The sequence below is a fragment of the Manihot esculenta genome, chromosome 14 (genome assembly GCF_001659605.2).
Source record: "Manihot esculenta cultivar AM560-2 chromosome 14, M.esculenta_v8, whole genome shotgun sequence".
Classification (NCBI taxonomy): Eukaryota; Viridiplantae; Streptophyta; class Magnoliopsida; order Malpighiales; family Euphorbiaceae; genus Manihot; species Manihot esculenta.
This window is the reverse complement of record NC_035174.2, coordinates 26846328-26867716: the sequence shown is the minus strand read 5'-3', so window position 1 is coordinate 26867716 and position 21389 is coordinate 26846328. Positions and strand designations below refer to the sequence as shown.

The following is a 21389-nucleotide window of genomic DNA, read 5'->3' as shown; positions in this document are numbered from 1 at the left end:
GGCCACCTATAAAGAGCCCTCAGATCGAAAATGGGCGAGTTTTCTCCCCATTCTCGAGCTCAGGTGAGTTTTGGTCCTCCTTTGGTCGTTTTCATGCTTTCTCTACCCATCCCTCAAGTTTTCATGAGTTCTACCCTTGTTTTGAAGTTTTGAAGCTTAAATAGAAGTTTGGGAGCTTGGAGGCCTTTGGAGCTTGGATCCTCCACACCTCCGAGTTAGGGATTGCACCACCTCTCGATCTTCAAGAGATAAGTGTAGATCCTTGCTTTCCTTGTGTTTTAATGAAGTTTTAAGTAAATTTAAAGAGGTTTTGATGTTTGGGTATGGGTAGATATGCATGTTTAGGCTTTTGTGGGTTTTGTGCCCAATGTGTGTTTATGTGATGATTGTTGGGGGCTTGGACTAGTGTTTGTGCCCTATATGCATGTGGGAGAGGGCAAATGAGATTATGGGTTGTATTAATGGTTTTGGCTTATGTGGGTCATAAGCTATTTATGTATGCTTTTTGATATTATTTTTGGAGTTTAATCTAGTTGTTAAGCTCCTCTATGAATGGTTAAGGAGTTGTGCATGTTTTTGAGAGGTTGAATGCATGTTTAGGATGTTTGGAGACTTGTTTGTGCATGAAACTGAGTTCTGGATGAACTCAGGTTCGGCAGCCGAAGGGACTTTTGACCGCCGAACTTGCCTGTGGAGGCAGCTTTTGGCTGCCGAACCTTGCCCTCGAAAGTTGGACTTTCGGCTCTTGAAGGGAGATTCGGCCGCCGAAGGTGCCGCCGAACATGCATGACTTTCGTCTCCGAGAAGGACTTTCGGCCGCCGAAGGTGCCGCCGAAAGTGGTTGAGTTTCGGCTCTCGAGGGACTTTCGGCCGCCGAACCTGCCGCCGAAAGTGCCCTGTCCAGCCTTTTCTTGGGTATTTTTATGCATGCTTTGATGATGTTTTAGGGGGTTTTTGGGGGGTTGTTTATGAGTTGTTTAGAGTATGTTTGGTCCCTCATTTGAGTCCACCTGTGTAGGATCGGACCCAAGGAACCTAGGTGTTCAGTAGTGAGTTAGCTGCTTCAGAGTTAGCCCAAAGCTAGCCAGAGGTGAGTAGAACTAAACCTTATGTTTTTGTTAAATTTAAACCAATTGATTTAAGCATGTTCATGCATCACGAATACAATGTTATGTAATAGGTTGTTTGCATTAGAATTCACGAATATGATGTATTGCATAATACGATGATGATGATGTGGATGAATATTGAATGATCCTCTAGCCCTCAGTATAATATGAAATGATATGATATGACATGGTATGACATGATATGGAAAGACCAGGTGTGGTATAATCGCCCCTGGCAATACGTTATATGTAAGAAAATACCAGGTGTGGCCTAATCGCCCCTGGCATAGTTGGACATGTTATGATATGAGTTATGTAAGAAAAGACCAGGCGTGGCCTTATCGCCCCTGGTACAGTTGGACATGTTACGCTTTGTGGAGGGCTATTGGTGACAAGTTCATCCTTGATATGATTTGTTTGTGATGTGATGCATTTCATGAAAGCATATGTTCAAATGATTTTTATTATCGTTCTACTCACTGGGCTTTATAGCTCACCCCTCTCCCCTAACCCTAGGTTTGCAGGGTCAGAGATAGATCAGGAAGTCAACAGGATATGGCTATGGTTATGATACGTAATAGAATAGTTGTGGACATGATGTAATGTAAGGTTATGTAATGATGTAAAAGAGTTGTATTGTAAAATGATATTATGTAATGTGTTCAGAGTTAAAGTATTGTGCTTGGCCTGAGTTGGATAATCCCTTTGTACATGCGTTTTATATTATGTTGATTTATGTGTTGGACCGAGTTTGACATAGGGTATGCTGACCCTAGGGGTTCTATGAGTTCAGTCATAGTGCATACACAGGTCAAGCTTGGTAAAGGTAAAGTTTTAAATGTTTTATGGAAATGTTTAATCATGTATGGGATTATACCAACTGTACAGGATGCATAGTAGGCTTGCTACGGGTCCCGGCGGCCTTAAGCCGATCTGGATCCTAGCGCCGGTAGCGGTCCGGTTTCCGAGTCGTTACAATTGATGTATTGGATAGTGATCATGGAGGAGTCCTTATTATGCTGGATGTGAGATGATATTTAGTTAATTACGTAACTACTTTGATTTGCTTAGCAGTAGAGGTGATTTGCTTACAATAATCTTATCTGTTTAAATGTTTGTTGTTAATAAGAAAAGGAGCAAAAAATATTCGGAACTTTCTTCTCACCCTAAGCAGAATTATTTTCTTACTTCCAAAACTAGTTGGGACCTATTACTCATGAAATGACTCGTTAAACAGACTCATTAATCAATCTCATAAGTTAACTCAGGAGCAATCTCGTTTATAAGGTTCATAAATAGATTTGATAATAGATTCATTTATAAGCTCATTAAGTAGACATATAAATTAGATATTTGTGATTCACTCATACTTTTTAAATTTGTATTTATATTTATTTTAATATCAATTTTTGTAAAGATAACATAATGTTTCAAATTATAATATGATCATTTTAAAAGGAAAAATTAGTTTTTCATCCCTGAAATATAATATAATTAATATATTTATCTCTTTATTTGTAGAACTGAATGTTTCGGTCTCTAAAATTTAATTCTATCAAAATCCAAAATCTTTCCATAAAAAATATAGTAAATGAAAGGAGAAATATCTAACTATCCTTCTTATTCTTTTTTCTCTTCACTCTTAATACATTTTCTATTTGTTTATATTCTTTCAAGTTGAAACTATACAAAAAAATTTATAATTTATAATCTCATTACAAGAATCAAAGATCTATTTAAGATTACACTATAACAGCATTACAATTTACCATTGCATTACAAGAATTAAAGAATCGAAGCAACAAAAGCTGCATTCACAATTAAGAAGGAAAGAAATAGGATTTAAAGGCAAAAGTAATTTTTTAACATTAATAAAGGTGTTTTTGAAAATTATATTCTATTTTTTTTCCTTTTGACCAGACTTAGTTTTTTGACTTAACAGAATTATTGAATGGAAAAATTTTTTGTTTTGATAGAATTAAAATTTAGGGACTAAAATACTCGGTTCTAAACATAAAGTGATAAATTTATTAATTATGCTATATCTTACGGATAAAAATAATTTTTTTTATAAAAAATATATAAATATAATTTATTTATAATTTAATTTAAATTTATAATAAAAAAAAGTCAAGTTAATATTATCGGTATATGATGAATTAATATATTAGATAATATATATGTTTTTAATAGAAGGTAACAAAAACTAAATAATAAATATTATGCAATGTTATGAATTCACTTTGATAAAAATATATATATATATATATACTCTTTCAATTATATTTATTTTTGGGTAAGTAAATTACTTTTCTCATTTCAAAAAAATATTTTCCTCCAGCTCTTAGAAAGTTTGAAGAAAAAATGCCAACCAAACAAGCTGAACATATCAATTTGGTAGAAATTTAAAATTTTTTAATTAATTTAACCCCAATCAAATAAAACTTAAGCCTTTTTCTTTATTGTGTATTTCGTTCTCTCCCCTCCCCTCTTTCTCTCATTGTGAGCATCCATTGTGTCACCATCAGCATCAACTGTTATCGTTGCCGTTCAGCACAAAATCTCAATTGCACACATTCTCTCAATTGGAGCTCTTCACGCATACTATCCCCAATTTTAAATCCATTGCACGCAAACGCTTATTAGAGCTCTTTAAACAAAATATAAGGTATATATTTCTTGGATTAATGTCTTGCCATTCATTTTCAAATTTTTTTATAAATATTTCTAAATTGATATTGTTATCTTCGATAATTAAGAGGTGATTTATTTACACAAAAATTTAAATTATTAGATTTTGGGTATTGTCTTATCGTAATATAGTAGATGTATAATCGGCAGTGAAAAAAAAAAAATTATTTGGCAGCCTCTTGGCTTAGCTTGAGAATCCTGTGCTCTTTTGAATTTTTTATATACTTTTAGTTTGTTCATTGTTTTAAAGTGAAGTAGATTGTCATGAAAGAATGAGAATGCGAGTAAATATGCACAAATAAAAATATTATCAAGTCTTTGAGTTTTAAAAAAATTCAATAATTCATTTTTATTTTAAAATTATTTAATTAAAATATTTTTATATTTTATAATATCTAAAGTTCTGTTTGCTTTAAAAAAATATTTTTATATTATTCTTTCTAACCAAAATTAAAATAAGTTAATTAATTCTTCGATAAAATAATTAAAAAGTTTAATTTTATAAATAAATTAATATTTTAATTGAATGAATTTAAAATAAAAATAAATTAGCAAATTTCCTCAAAATTAAGGAACTTCACAAAAATCGTCGTTAAAAAGATAAAATGAAAACATAAAAGTAAAACCATTCAAATTGTAAAATACAGATATTAAATAATAATTAATGATAAAATTTAGAAGTTAGGTTATATATTTAATTAACAAGACATTATTAGTATATTATAATTCTAATTAAGATTTATCCCATTTCCATAAGATGTATTATAATTTCAAAAACTATATTAATTCTAATTTTTATTGGATTTAAGAGAGAAAATGCCTTTTATTGCATCACTAAATGGTAATAGCCATAACAAAAGACCAAAAATAATTAGATATAACTCATTGAAAGGATTAAGAAAATTCCCTTTCCATTTCTTATTCTAATAGTTGTGAAACTTTACTTTGGATTTTCCATAAAAAAAAAAAAAATTAAAGCTCAAAAGAAGATTCAAAAACAAGATTTAAAGAGAGTTTTTTCTGTCATCTTCCCTTCTTTACTCTACGGTTCAGAGACCCTTCCTCTATCGACAACGTGACCTGCTCCACGGACAAGGAAAGCTTTTTTTTTTCTTATTCTAGAGTGAGTTTTCCCTTTCTCTTTTTTGGAATGGATTGTATATAGCGAGAATAGAATAAGTTATCGAGTGATGTTATGATGCCCACCATAGAGAGACTATCACGTGCTTCCTTTGGTTCCTTTTAGATGGCTGGTCTTGATCTTGCATGCAGGCATTTTGAGCTTGAGTGTCTTGCAACATTCCTGCCATCTCTGCAAACTGACATCGGGAACGATGGCAACACTGAAAAAGTTCCCTCTTTAGGCTGATAGGGTTTGTTTGTTGATGGGCTTTGCACTCTTCTCGTGTGTGTGTTTGTTGAGCCTTATTTCTTTTAGCCCAAGGGTCATGATTCTTATAAGTTAAATGCTAGACCTTTAGGCCTTATGTTTTACCACCTCCTTTAATGGAATTTACCTTTGATGAAAAAGAAAATAAAAGAGAAGATTCAAAAACTGAAGATTGATGAGAACAAACAAAAAAGAAAAATACGATTCTCAACAGAAAAATTGAACCCATGTGTTCTTTTTAATTATTAAGCTTTCTTTTAAGGATACACTGCTCATCATGCATTTTGGCAGAGCAAGAAATTGATAAACTGCGACCCCAAAACATCCGTCCCCACCCCCCCTCCTAAAAATAAATAAATAAAATAAAATAAGAAAAAGAAAAAGAAGCAGCATAAATACTTGCAACGTGTAATAGTAATAACTTTAAGGGAGATTTACAATTTAGTCCCTGTGTATTGTCATTATTAACAAGTCAATCCCTGTATTTTTAAAAACCTATTAAAACGTCCTTATGTTTTCTCTCCAAATAGTCTTTCTATTTATTTTTGCCGTTAAAAATATAATAAAATACTAAATTACTCCCGATTATTTTTCTCCTCTTCCTCTTCCTTCCTTTTCTTCTTCATCAATTCTTCTTCCTTCTGCTTCTTCTCCTTTTGCTTCTTTTTATTCTTCATATGGACTATTTCGTTAAGAAAACGAAAGGATAAGAATGTTTTAATAAATCTAAGAAAAGATAGAAACCATTTCATTGATGGAAAAAAAATAAAAATATTTTAATAGATTTTTTAAAATATAAAGACTAACTTATTAATAATTCCAATATACAAGGACTAAATAAATGATTTTATTTAAGGGTAAAAATTTTCTCTCCTCCTTTATCTAATTTTAACTCCTCCTTTATCTTATTTTCCGTTAATTTTAACTCCTCCTTTATCTAATTTTAACAAAAAATAGGACGAAAGAACTATTTCATTGACGGAAACAAATCATAAAGACGTTTTAATAGATTTTTAAAAATACAGGGACTGACTTGTTAATAATGGCAATATCCAGGGACTAAATTATAAATCACCCTAACTCTAAAGATGTGTGCCATTCAAACAAAAAATGAATCATTAAAACTGGATTAAGATAGTTCTGACTAAAAGTTGATTGCTATTGAGTAAATTAAAATAATAAACTAGTAGTAGATGTCTAGAAATAACAAGATAACCAACAAAATGAAGTCAGAACAAAAACTCTAGGATCATCCCAGTTCCAGCAAAGTTCTTAACAATGAAACACATCCAAAAAACATATCCATAAAATAGCATTTAGAAAAGAGAAGTTCCCTTTCCCTTCTTGTCTCCACCAATCTCAAAATGCTTGCATCTCTGCAGAAATAATAAGCAATTGGCTTACATTACAAAATGAAGTAATACGGATAACCAAGGCAAAGCCGCAAGGCAAATAATAATAATAATAATACAAGATGTTCTAAGAGGCAAACCTTAATTGGATGCTGAGATACATGCTTGCAACCTTGACATTGCAGCCTCAGAACAATCTTCTTAGTAGTTTTGGCCTGTTCAAAAAATAATACAACATTTAATGTTCCAGGTTGAAGCCACCTACATCTTTATGGCAATCACAGTGATTGCTATAGCTATTATTTGGCTTTTCCATCATAAAAATCAATCATCTTCAGACAGGGAAAAGTTGCACATATTGGATGTTAAACTATACCTTCTTGTGGAAAACGGGCTTTGTCTGACCTCCATAACCTGACTGCTTCCGATCATAACGCCTCTTCCCTTGTGCAGCAAGACTATCCTTGCCCTTCTTGTACTGTGTGACCTTATGTAAAGTGTGCTTTCGGCACTCCTTGCTCTTGCAGTATGTTTTCTTCGTCTTGGGAACGTTCACCTATGAAACACAGCTTATCATCAGAAAAGCTAACCTAAATAGAATCACTTAGCACACAATTTAAAACTTCATTTTTCTGCCACGTATTATAACTGAATGGGGTAGAGAAAACAGTAAATTTCAATTCGGACAAACAATCCTTAACCACACAAACAGCACTATAATGCATCCAAAAAATTCATGAACATACATCATCAGACCAAACACAAAATAACTTGATGACAGGTTTTGCAGACCTGTTCACTTATTGCAAATCAGTAGCAAGCCTTAACAATAACCGCAGATCCAGCTGTCTAAAACTATATTTTCTCAGCGCACTAACCTATTGCTTCCGTCGTCAGTGTATTAAATTAACTTCACCAGTTTCAACCCACTCAAGTAACCAAAGGAAAAGCACACACGATGTTCACTCCAAACACTACAAATTCAAGAATCCATTTTGTAGGTAAAGTCCATAATCAACACCAACATTTGCAAATGAAAAAAATACCAAAAATCCACTTCCAAGAATCCATTAATGGGTTGGAGGTCAAACAGCAAAATAGCCTTAAAAAACAATAAAAGCAAGCACAGAAAAAGATTTAACAATACAACTTCAATGTAATTTCAACGCATTAACATCCAAAAAGAAACCCTAAAAGAGACTAGATAAAGAAAACAGAGAGAACAAGTGAATATTGGCATAATAAAATTGAAAAGTACTTTCAACGTATTAACGTCAAAAAATAAAATAGAAACCCTAAAAAGACCAGATGCAGATACAAGAGAACAAGCGATATCCGCCTACCATTCTGATAGCGTTCTGAAAACCCTAGAGTGCCAGAGCTTGTGAGGAGAAGAGCCGCTTAGAATCCCTTTAGACAGATGATAAGGTTTTATAGCTGCCTGCGTGATGGGTTAGGGTTCACTATGATCTTGATTCATTTCACTTGGGCCGGATTTATTTCTGGGCCGGAATTTAATAAAATTATTATTTAGCTCAACTCTCAGTATTAAAAAAAAATTAAAATATTTTTAACATTTTAAACAATTTATTAATTAATCTTTTCATTAATTTTAATATAATTTATTATTTATTTTTATAATTTAAAAAATTTTACTAATTCATTCTTCAATTTTATAAAAAATATATCAATTAATCTTTTTATATTTAGAGTATTTTAAAATTTTTATAATATTTAATAATAAAAATTAATAAAATAACTAATTAATAAATTTTTAAAAAATATAAGAATGCTTTACTAATAAATTTTTTTATGGGACCGAATTGTAATTTGCTCTATTAACAATAATTATCTAACCTTATATTTAAGATGGAGGTTGTATTTATTACTTGATTTTAATAAATTTATTTTGTTATAAAAATAAATTAAATTTTAAGAAATGTATCTTTTATATTGTAAAATTTACATAATTGATGTTTATTTTTATAAAGTAATCAAAATATATGAAATTAGTAAAGGTTAATTTTAAAAATATATAACTATATTTTTTATAAATATATATTATAAAATTATGTTACATTAATAATGTTATTATCTATAATTTATATAAATATGGAAAGCAATAAGAATATTAGAATTTCAAAAAATACCCTTTTAAATAAAAAAAATTAAAAATTTTTATTTTTATTTAAAAAATTCACTTATTTAAATAATTACATTAGTATTTTATTTAAACTAAAATTATTAAAAACTTATATCAATTTTTAACAAAAATTAGTACCAACGGTCTTGTGATAGGTGCGTTTGAGATGCAAGGAGTACTAAGCGTCAGTTCCGGCATCTAGTGTATTATGAATGTGCATAGTGTATTATGAATTTGATTGTGAAATTATAAATTTAACAATTTATGATTTAGCTAGCATTAGCAAAGTAAAGATTATAATAAAATAGTGTTTAATTGTGAATTTGTATTTTGTGAATTGTGATCATGTGATTATAATATATAAATCATGTTGTCAATTGTGAATGTGAAAATGTTAATGTGGATTTTATGATTGTAATGTGTAATTGTGAAGTGATTGTGAAATTGATATATGAATTGGAGTTGTGAAAATTTAGGGAAATTATTATTTAAATCACTAATTTTTATTTTTTTTTGTTGAGGAAGATGAATGATTCCGATGTTGGATCAAGTGGTACTCAAAGTGATGGATTATCAGAAAAGACTCGATATAGAAGTATGTAAATTTAGTAAAGCCTCCTAACACAAATGACCTCATTTGTAACTTTTGCAACAAATTTACAAAGGGAGGAATATACCAAGCAAAACAATATATAGTCGGAGATTATCGAAATGCGATGATGTGTAAGAAGTGTTCTAAACATGTACGTGAAGAAGTACAAGCACTATAAGAAATATAGCTTTTAACGACAAAAAGATAATTACCGGTTTAACTTTTTCTCATTAATGACATATATGTATAACGATCGATAATATAATTGGTCCTTATTACATTAAACTTTAATGATTGCTATAAAATATTCTTGTTAAAAATTCAAGTGTTGGTAGTTAAAGTGCAAGTTCACATTTTTTTTCAAATTCCACATCGGAAAGAGAAAGAATGAGGTATCACCTAAAGTCACTATAAATTAACAAGCAAAATAACTTATAGATTATATAAACTCACAATGAGTACAAATTAAACTTTTTCATTTTATGAAAAATATTGTGTACACAATTATTCTTAGTATTTAATTATTTTTTATTTTATCACTATTTTAAAATTATTATATAAAAAAATAATATTTTTTATTAAAATTTTAAGGATAAGTTTTATTGTCGTTATTAAATTTTTTATGACCGTATTAATTATCTTTAATGAAAGACAAAATTGTCATTATTATTATAATTTTAACGATTGATTATAGTATCGTTGTAATTAGTATTAACGACTGATGTACAATATCCTCGTTAAAAATTTTTAAAGATAGATCCTTTAATGACAACTTAACAACTGAATAAAATGGTCGTTAGTGATTTTCAACGATCAATTTTTATTATTTAACAATAAATTTTTCTCTCGTTAGTGAACAATTTTTTTATAGTGAAGATTTCATGCAAAAAAAGGTTGAATTAAAGCATTTTTTTCAAGGTAACTTACTAGATTTTGAAGATATTGAAGTGATTGGTGATGATGAAGATGAAGATGAAGATGAAGATGAAGATGAAGATGAAGTTGATGTTCGTATTAGCGGAAGAGTTGGAGGCTTAAAATCAAAAGAAGCAAGTAGTAAAGTTTTAAATTCTATATAGAAGCAAATGACGAAAGGTACTTTAAATGTATATTTTCCAAATATACTGAAAAAGCGATGCGTGATAGGAAGAATTCCAAATTGAAGCAAACCACTATCAATGATATATGTAAAAAGGAATTGTGAAAGAAATCTTGCAAAGATATAACTCGTTGGATCTATTGTACGACAATTCCTTTTAATATGGTAAATCATCCAACCTTTCAAGTCTTGATAGAATTTATTGGTCAATATGGGATTGGTTTGAAGGCACCATCATTTTATGAGTTACAAGTGTCTTTATTAAAAGAAGAGGTTGATAATGTGAGGAAGTCAATGGCATTGTACGGGGAAGATTGAAAAAATTTTGGTTGTTCTATTATGGTGGATGGTTGGACTGATAAGAAGTAGAGGACTTTGATTAATTTCTTAGTGAATTCACCAAAGGAAACTGTTTCTTTTTTTTTTTTTTTTTTTTGAGTCTATGGATGCCTCAGAGTACACAAAGACTGGTGAAAAAATGTATGAACTTATTGATAAAGTGGTGCAACGTGTTGGTGAAGAGAATATGGTGCAAATTGTGATAGACAAAGCTAGCAACTGTGTGCTTGGAGGTATTTTTAATTAAGTTTACTTTTTATTTAGTTCATGTATTGATTAAATGTTAATTTAAATTAATTTGTTATGTTTTTAGGAAAATTATTACAAGTCAAGCAACAACATTTGTATTAGACTCCTTATACTGCCCATTGCATAAATTTAATCCTAGAGGATATTGGAAAAATGCCCCAAATTCATAACTTTATTAAGAGGGCAATTACTCTGAATAGGTATATAGGTGTTGTGAATATGTTAAGGAGATTCACAGATGATAGAGACTTGGTTAGGCCTGCTATCACAAGATTTGCAACTGATTTTCTCAACCTTCAATGTATACATAAGCAGAAGATAAATTTAAGAAAGATGTTTATTTCTAAAGAATGGACTTCAAGTAAGTGGTCAAAAGAGCATTCTAGTAAGAGGGCAAGTAGTATTGTCTTGATGCCTAGCTCTTGGAATAAAATAGTTTATATTCTTAAGTTATTTGGTCCATTAGTACTGGTGCTTAGATTGGTTGACAGTGAGAAAATGCCTCCAATAGCGTATATTTATGAGACTATGGATAGGACAAAAGAAACAATTATGAAGTCATTTGGAGAAAGTGACATTATTTGAATTTTGAGTTTTTTTAAATTTTAAATTTTAAATTTTAACTTGTGAATTTTTAAAATTTTTTATTAATGTTTTAATTATTAGTGTTTTATATTTGATATTTCAGTTTGACTTTAGCATATTTAGCTTTAAATTTGATATTTTAGTAATTTACTTTATTGCATTTAGCTTTATATTACTTGAATTTTACATTTTTTTTTTTTTGCGCTGCCGAATTCCCCTTGCGCGTTCAACCTTTCACAACTACGATTAATAATTTATATTAAAATTTAATTTATTATATTAAATTTTATTATAATTTAAATTAATATTAAAAATATAATTAATATAAAAAATCATATTTAAAAAAATATTTAAAATTAATATTTTTAGTGATGTGTATTTAAACTCATCTAATAATAAAAAGACAATGCAACGGTTGCAAAGCAATTTATTTTTATTATTATAATATATTGCTAAAACTTTTAATGTAAAATATTGATACACTGTAATCCATAGAAAATTAAAATTTATAATAATTGAGTTAGTTTAGCTTGAGAGGAGGGTGTCTCTCTCCCTTTATTCTTTTTTTTTTTTTTCACCATAACGTCTAACGGGTTCTCTGCTACAGGGACGTCTGTCTTTATCATTCAGTTCCATACGTACGGTGGTGTCAGTTCCCCTTACTCATGTCAGCGGTCATTTAATTTTCCCAGAGTGCGTGCAAGAAGGGCTGCGAATAGACCGGACCTGCTGTTCATCCTTGGGTCCCATTGCGGGGCTGGCTTTAACACAGCAGATTCTGGGCTCGAAGGTGACCCAAATCGGCTGATGTCTTCAGATCGGTTCATTGCTGTGGGCATGCTTTTTTTGAAGCGCTCTGGACTTTGGACCGATCTACATTATTATGGGTCTTGGCCCGGCCTGAAAAGAAAAGAAATCCAGCGGTTATCAGATATAATCTAAAATTTTAGCGAGAAATTTTTCTACCACTAAACAAAATCAATTCGTAACTACGTAGCTTCGCTAAATCTTTCAACATAAAGTTATATGCAATAACTTTTAATAATAATTATCAATAATAGTCTTTAGTGACTGACGCTATTGAATTTGTATAATATTTGTTTTTTAATATTATTATTTTATTATATTAAAATAATTTTAATATTATTTTGTTTATAATAATTAAAATTTTAATAATATTAAAAAAATATTAACAACAAATATTTATAGTCACTAAAATATTTAACCACAAATAATCTATTACTAATATTTTTTTTTATGATGGATATAAATGTCACAAATTAAATCGATATAATTTTATTATTTTAATATTATAGAAATAAATATAAAGATAAAATTATTATTATATGATAATATTTTTATTTTTAATAATATAATTAATGAATTTAAAAGTATTCAAATTTTTAATAATTTTATATTCTATGACTAAGTTAACACATTAATTTAAATTTTTTAATTTGAAATTTTCTATATGATCATATAAATAGAAATTTTATATTTACAGATGAATTTAATGATTTAATTTAATTTTATAAATATTTTAAAAAATTAATTACTTATATGTTATAATATAATATATTGTATATTAAATACATTGTAAAAAGTTTATATTTTTAAATTTCTATGCAAATAAATAAATAAATATATATATATATATATATATATATATATATATATATATATATATATATATATATATATTATTTAAGCATTTCAAATTTTATTATTTTCAAGTAAGTTTAAGACATTAATTTTTATTTATAAAATTTAAAATAATAATACTATTAAAATAAAATTTCAAAATGAAAAAATGTGAAAATGTGAAAATTTTATAGTAATAGTAAATCCTTGTAAATAATACATTTTTATTATACTAAAATAAAGTTATATATAATAATTAATAAATAAAAATTATATATGCTGAAAAATTAATTATATATTTCAATTATGAATAACTCTACGTAATTTATTATTGAAAATTAATAATTTTATGTAAAATAAAATATACATTAATAATTTTAAAATTTTTTATTGTGTTAAGATAAAGTTAAGCAATAAATTACTTTTCTAACAGACAATCTACATTATAATTTGACTATAATAATTTTTTTAAAAATATATGTTGATAATAATTTTATTAAATAAAAGATATTAATGAATAAAATAAAAGTTCGTATGCTATTACCATATTTATAATATTTTACTTATAATGATAAAATTGACTAAAATACTATAATTTATTAATTTCATTTTATAATAATAATTTTAATAAATTTTAATGCGATATAAAGTATGGTCACAATAGTTTGGTACTATAATGGTAGAAAATCAAATTTATTGGTTTTCAAGATAATATATTAAAATATTTAATGTAGTCAAAAATGGAGCTGAGCTACGATTAGTCAATCTGCAAAAGAGAAAGAGTGGGGTGATTGACACCTATAAACAACAATTTCGACACTTAATTCAGTAATTTGCTAAAAATGATGAGTGTAATAGATTGCTTTAAGTTTAGAATGAGTATGTAAAAATCCGCACCTTGAACTCTGTACATGTTTGCATTTATACCGTAATAAGATTGAGTTACTTATCAAATATCTTGGAAATTCGATTGGTACTGGCTAATGGATGGAGAATCTTATGATTATAGGTGTGATGGGGATATGTTAGATTATATCCTCTAATGGTAACTTTATTCCATGAAAGACTCGATCAACTCAAGAAGGTGCCAATTTTGGCGGAATACCGACTGTTACGGTGTCTTAGTCTTCCTTTTTATGAGTAAGACTTCCGCATCCATGGGTTAGATTATCAAGCCCTTGCCTTGTGGCCCTATCCTATGTTGACGAGATTAAAATCTCAGACTTTGAACTGTCTCTAATATTGATTAACAACCAATTTTGAGTCGCTAAAAATAAAGTCCCTAACATTAATTAACAACCAATTGTGAGTTGCTAAAAATAACAGACTTTTGTATATCAATTTCCATGATAATTCTTAGTGCCATAATCACAGTCTCATACTCAGTTATGTTGTTTGTGGCGTTAGAGGCGAGCTTTGCTGCGTAACAAAGCTTTATTCACATCTAACTTTCTAAAAGGATTCTGATTCCAAAACACCCAGCTCCACATGCACTATCCGCCCAAACCTTCCATTCTTCGATCAATAGTTCTGAGGTCTCTAGGGGTGGAGTCATTTATGCAATAAAATTGGCTATAGCTTGGCCTTTCATTGCGTTTCTTGGAACATACCTAATGTCGTATGCTTATAGCATCACCACTTAGATAGACAACCGCCCTGACAGTTCTGACCTGTGAAGTACCTTTCGCAGAGGATAATTTGTGTTTACCTCTATGGTTGGAGACCTGAAGTAAGGATGCAATTTTAATGTCAAAAAATTGGCATTTGCAGTTTTAATGTCAGCTACCAAACTACAGCTATACTTCGAGTCGCACGCCATTGAAGTCAAAACAGATTATCCCTTGTGAAAAGTTCTACACAGGTCGAAACTATATGAACGATTATCCACCTGGGCAGTAATATTGTCGGCCTATAATATCAGACATATTCTTGGGAAGGCAATAAAGGCTTAGGTGCTAGCTGATTTTGTTGCAGATATGACTCTACCGTTAAAACTTTCGAGGTCCCTCGAGTCAACCGTAGAAGAATGGAGAGTCTGGGCAGATGGAGCTTGTGGAGCTGGGGTTCTGGAATCGGAATCCTATTATAGTCTCAAACCGGTATAAAGTTTCGATACACAGCAAAGCTCGTTTTCAATGCCACCAATAATGTGGCCGAATACGATGCTGTAATAACGGCTCTAAGAATCATCAAAGAGTTAGGTATACAAAAATCCATTGTCTTTAGTGACTCACAATTAGTCATTAATCATTGCTAAGGCCAATTCAAAGTCCAAGAACTGAATCTTATCAGATACGAGAAAAAGGTTTGGTCCCTAAAGGAGCACATTAAAGGATAGGGCAGCTGCGAAATTTGTCAAGTGGCTAGGGGCGATAATGAAGAGGCAAATCTTCTGTCCAAAATGGCTGCGGCGGATGAACAACACTTGACTCAACCACTCCAGTTTGAGGAACTACATACTCTAGCAACAAAAGCAGTAGAATCTTTACCCATAGAGGAGGAAAAATCATGGATGACACCCATATATAAATTCTTGACATAAGATGATCTTCCGGCCGATGAGTTTTGGCTAAACAGGTAATAAGGAAGTTTTCTAAATAAACACTAATTGATGGTTGGTTATACATGAGGTCCTTGACACCATAGCTATGATATGTAACAGAGGAGAAAGGCTAAGAAATCCTAAAGGATATCCATGAAGGTGATTGCGGGAGTCATAAAGGAGTCCGAACAATTGCCCGGAAAGTATTCAGATAAGGGTACTACTGGTTGATGATAATGCAAGATGCGAAGTAACTTATCCAGAGGTGTAAACGATGCCAAGTACATACAAATATTCCAAGACTCCGAGAGAAATGCAAGCAGTCATTGGAATTCTCTAGCCTTTCTTTCAGTGGGGAATAGACATCCTTGACCCATTCCCTAAAGCATCTGATCAAGGAAGTTTGTTATCGTGGCAGTATATTATTTCAACAAATGGTCGGAAGCTAAGGTAGTACAGTTCATCACTACCTAACAATGTATCTCTTTCGTCAGCAAAAACATATTCATCCAATTCAGAATACCCAAAATTGTGGTCACCGATAATGGAACTCAGTTTGCAAGCACCAAATTTAAAGACTTTTGCAAAAAATGAAAAATTGACTTGAGGTTCAATTCAACCTATTATCCCCAGTCCAATGGTATGACAGAGGTCACAAACAGGACCATCTTATAAGGGCTAAAGAAAAAACTTGACAACACTAAAGACAACTGGCCCAAGGAGTTACCTCACATACTATGAGCATACAGGACCACTCCTAGGACAACTACAGGAGAAACACCCTTTTCCCTTGTATATAGAGTCGAGGCAGTCATCCATGTGGAAATACAAGTAAGCAGCTTCATGATACAATACCCTGAAATTTCAAGAGATCTCGAAGAGATACAAATCAATTTGGACCAAGCTCAATTCCTACGAAAAAAAGCCGCAATCAGAATGGCGGTTTACAAAAATAAAATATCCAAAATATTCAAGAGCAAAGTCAGGCCGTGAGTCTTTAATGTGGGTTACTTAGTTCTCAAATGAACAAATATAACAAGCGGCAATATCGGGGGGCGAGAACTGGAAATGACCATATAAGGTCTTAAAAATTATTCGTCCAGAGTCATATAATCTAACCAAACTAGATAGTCAAGTTAGTCTCCATGTCTGGAATATTTGTAATTTGAGAAAATTTTATCAATAATGAGTTAACGAGGTATTTCTTTTATATGTTGTGTACTTCAGTGATAAGGGACGGGGGATTGCCTTTCCCGAAAAAAAGAAAGAAAGATTAAAGAGATAAGAAAAGGCCACAAGACAATTTCCGCCAGGCCAGGTCACAAGGCGGTTCCCACCAGACCATTCGGATATTGGTCCCACTAAACAATGCCACAAGGCAGGCCGCCAGGCCAGGTCATAAGACAATTCTCGCCAGACCATTCGAGCATTGATCCCACTAAATAAAGCTAAGGCAATTTCTGCCAGGCCAGATCACAAGGCGATTCCTGCCAGACTATTCAGGCATTGGTCTTACAAAATAAGGCTACAAATCAGTTTCTGCCAAGTCAAGTCACAAGGCGATTCCTGCCAGACTATTCAGGCGTTGGTTCTACAAAACAAGGCTACAAGTTAGTTTCTGCCAAGTCAGGTCATAAGACGATTCCTGCCAGACCATTCGAGCGTTGGTCCCACTAAGTAAAGCCAAAAGGCAGTTTCTGCCAGGTCAGGTCATAAGGTGATTCCCGCTAGACCATTCGGGCGTTGGTCCACTAAGACCACAAGACAGATTTCGCTAGACCACGAGCCATTCGTTGGTCCCTATAAACAGGTCATCTGCACCAAACAACCACGAGGGGTGTATACTAATCCCCAAAAAATGAAGGTGGTGCCGATCAAAGGATAATATCGAAGAGGCGAGCCTTATAGCTGAAAATTAAGATGAATAATTGGGTGAAAGCCCCTTATTACAAAAACGTCTAAAGCGTCTTATGATACAAAGGTGGATATCTGCCAGGTCACATGTCCAGGTATTCATTTCATTTTGCAAGAATCTTTAAACCCCTCCCCATTCCAAAGAATACTAAGCTTAGAATACAGAACATGATAACCTATCTTCTTCCCAAGCAATCTCACAACTATTGATCTATTGAACTTCTAGTCTAGATCTTGTTGCAGACCTATTACGGAAGGAATATCTTTCTGTAATACCCGGCTAGAGTCCAACGTCGGAAGTCCTGTACTCCGGTGGAATTTCTGATGTCGGAATCCTCTAGAAGGGTACGGATTATGTTTTCTTATGTTTTGCAAGCGTTTTCATGTGTTAAAGTGTTTAAAGAAGTAAGGTTTTGCAAGAAAAGCATCAAGGCAGAAAAGCCAAGGTTCGGCCGCCGAAGGTGACTTTCGGCCGCCGAACGTGCATGGCATTCGGGTTCTCATTCGGCCGCTGTAGTTGGTCTGGCCAGCCAACTATAAAAGGCCCTAGGTCGGTCAAATGGATAAGATTTTCTTTCCATTTGCACGAGCTGAGGTGAGACTTGATCTTCCTTGAGTGATTTATGTGTTTTCTCAAATCTTTCATGGTTTTGATGGATTTTCATGTGTTTTTAAAGTTTTTGAGCAAAAGAGTAAGGTTGGAAGCTTGGAGAGTTTGAGAGAGGATTTCTCCATATCTCCACGTAGGGATCGTTCAATCTCTTGTTTGGAAGAGGTAAGTGAAGATCCTGAACTTCCTTTCTTGATTTTGAAGGTTTTATGGGAGTTGTATGGGTAGTTATGCATGTTTAGGTTAAGGGAGGTTTTTGAGGATTTTGGTGTATCAACATGGTTAAGTGTTGTTTGATATGTTTGTTGGAGGTCTTAGGAGAGGTTTAGACCTCTTTATGCATGTTATATGGTATATGCTAGTTGGGAGTAGTTGTTATGCATGTTGGATAGGTTTTGGGTGAAGTTTGCATGAAACAGAGCAGGTTTCTGCCCAACGGGCAAAACCAGGTTCGGCCGCCGAAGGAAGGTTCGGCCGCCGAACCCCTTGTGGAGGCAGTTTCGGCTGCCAAAGCTTGCCCCCGAACATTTGGACTTTCGTCTCTGGAGGCAAGGTTCGGCCGCCGAAAGTGCCGCCGAAGGTTGAGTTTCGTCTCTGGACGAGACTTTCGGCTCCCGAAGGTGCCGCAGAACATGCATGAGTTTCGTCTCTGGAGGGGAGTTTCGGCCGCCGAACCTACCGCCGAAAGTGCCCTGTCCAGCTTTCTTTTGCATGTTTTATGTGATTGTTCTAGGATGCTTTAGAGGGTTTTTTGGGAGTTTCTTAGAGATGTTCTTGAGGTAGTTTGGTCCTTCATTTCAATCCACCTGTGTAGGAACAGACCAGAGAAACCAAGGAGTTCAGCAGTGACCACTGCTTCAAAGCCTGCAGAGTCAGTACAGAGTCAGCCAGAGGTGAGTGGAACTGAACTAAATCTTTTAATGAGAACTCAAACATTTTTAGCATGTTTCATGCATCATTTATGCCATGTTTATAGTATTGCATTAGTGAGCACGAAGATGTTGCATTAATCAGTGCATGTACAGATCGGGCGTAGCTTGGATTCATTAGCCCCCTAACTGAAGACCTGAGGAGCCCTGAAAGGGCCGGGCACACGGTACCATAGGGTGCTGAATGAAGACCTGAGGAGCTCCTTCGCGGGCCGGGCAATGTGGGGGAATTTTGAATTAGTCCGTCTGAGATTATGTGATTTACTTGTGTTGTGAGGCATTCCATGAGATCACGTTTTATAACATGTTTTATATGTACTACTCACTGGGCTAGTATAGCTCACCCTCTCCCTTAACCCCAGTCTTGCAGGTTCAGAGTCCAGAGGTGTTAGCAGGGTACAAATGAAGAGAAGGGTTATGTAATAGTTAGTATGGACATGTGTATGTACGAGTATTGTTTTAGCAGAGTTGTAATCTTTTTATATACATGATCTTTTATGTAAATGTTTTATGTTATATGTATGAAAACCCAGGCTTAACAGGATATGAGTTAGCCCACCTAAAGCAAAGACGAGAGCTCTAGTAGGGGTTTACAGTGTAAAGATAGTGTATGCACAGGTTAAGCCTTGGAACAGAGAAAAGTTTTAATTTTTACAGAAAATGTATGATCATGTATGGGATTTCACAGGTACATAGAGTTCACAGCAGGCTTGCTACGGGTCCCGGCGGCCTTAAGCCGATCTGGATCCTAGCGCCGGTAGCAGTTCGGTTTCCGGGCTGTTACAGATTGGTATCAGAGCCCTAGGTTCATATGGTCGGACCTATAGAGAGAGAGTCGGGCTCATAGATTTCATAGATGGTCAAGCACCATAGGAAAACATGTCCATTAGGATAGGATGTCAGTCCTGTCTATCTGATGTGTGCAATGCCATGATTCATGCATGTGCCATATATGTGCTGTGTGGTTGAGGGCTATATGTTGCTCATGTGCTATGGTATGTGTGTTGTGTTCCAGAGAGTGAAGATGCGAGGAACTCATCGATCCGCGAGATTGACTGGAGTCCCACCAGGAAGTGAGGGTACAACTGCTCGTCCTCCTGCATTGCCAAGGGCAAGATCTCACAGGTCAAGCAGGGAAGGAACGTCACGAGACCCTAGAAGGTCTTATGACGAGAGCAGAAGAGGAGTAGATAGAGGGGGAAGATCAGAGGAAGAGAGAGAGAGGCTATGGATGTTGGTCAGAGCAGAGATGAAAGTATGGGTATAGGAAGGTCTGAAGAAGGTATGGGAGAGTCCCAAGGAGGCGCACAGGCCTTGGGGTTTAGCTATCCACCCTTTCCACAGGGCCCGGGGTATCCGATGGGAGGTACATCGGATTTCTCCAGCTTTGCCCCATATCCACCTTATATGCCATATATGCCTTATCCTTCTTTTTACCCACCATATCACATGTATTCACCCCCACCTTTTCAGCCAAGTCCATCACAACCTGAACCAAGAGAAACAGTACCTCCACCACCACCAGAACCTGTAGCCCCTGTTGTTGAAGCACAACAACCTAGTCCATCAGGGGGACATAAGGTGAAGATGACCGAGTACTTAAAGTTGGATGCTCCTAAATTCAATACAGGAGATGATCCCTTTGAGTACCTTAGTGCAGTCAGAATGATAACCAGTGAGTTGGGAGCTGATGAGAGAAGGGCCATTGAGATGGCAGGGTTCACATTAAAGTGCAAGAAAGCCAGAGAATGGTTCAAGAACTATGTGGACTCCAGAATAGACAGCATGACATGGGAAGAGTTCGCCAATGAGTTCGCAGGGTGGGCTTTTCTTGACAGTTCCAAGGAGATGAAGGTTGTCGAGTTCGAACAGCTGAGACAGACAGAGGAGATGAGCGTTGATGAGTATACAGATAAGTTCCTGGAATTGTTACCATACGTAGGTCAGGCGTATGATACGGATCAGAAGAAGGCAAGGAGATATGCCACAAGGCTTCACCCCATGTATTTCTCCTTGATTCTTCCAACAAAGAAAGAGAGTTTCCACTCCATTGTGGATGCAGCCAGAAAAATGGAGGCGAGTGCCATCATACAGGGAACAGGAAAGCAGCAGGTGGCACAGTCTTCGGGTTCTAAGACCCCCAGTGCAGCAGTTTCTGGCAGCAGAAAAGGAGATAAGTTTAAGTCCAAGAGAGGCAAGTTCTG

At 33.5% G+C, this 21389-nt stretch overlaps 1 protein-coding gene across 1 annotated transcript; it reads right to left on the bottom strand.

The window, feature by feature from the left end:
- Positions 1-6331: 6331 nt before the first annotated feature.
- Positions 6332-8019, bottom strand: LOC110630914 (60S ribosomal protein L44). Its single transcript, XM_021778559.2, has 4 exons — positions 7886-8019; positions 6919-7098; positions 6683-6757; positions 6332-6566 (listed from the first exon to the last, which is right to left on the bottom strand). Exons 1-4 carry the CDS (start codon positions 7886-7888, stop codon positions 6507-6509), a joined length of 318 nt encoding a protein of 105 aa, XP_021634251.1. The 5' UTR covers positions 7889-8019; the 3' UTR covers positions 6332-6506.
- Between the last annotated feature and the right edge of the window lie 13370 nt (positions 8020-21389).

Coding starts and splice junctions, on each gene's coding strand:
- LOC110630914 (XM_021778559.2), bottom strand. Junction 6,758..6,918: donor AGCCCGTTTTCCACAAGAAG/GTATAGTTTAAC, acceptor TTTTTTGAACAG/GCCAAAACTACTAAGAAGAT. Junction 6,567..6,682: donor TATCTCAGCATCCAATTAAG/GTTTGCCTCTTA, acceptor TTATTTCTGCAG/AGATGCAAGCATTTTGAGAT.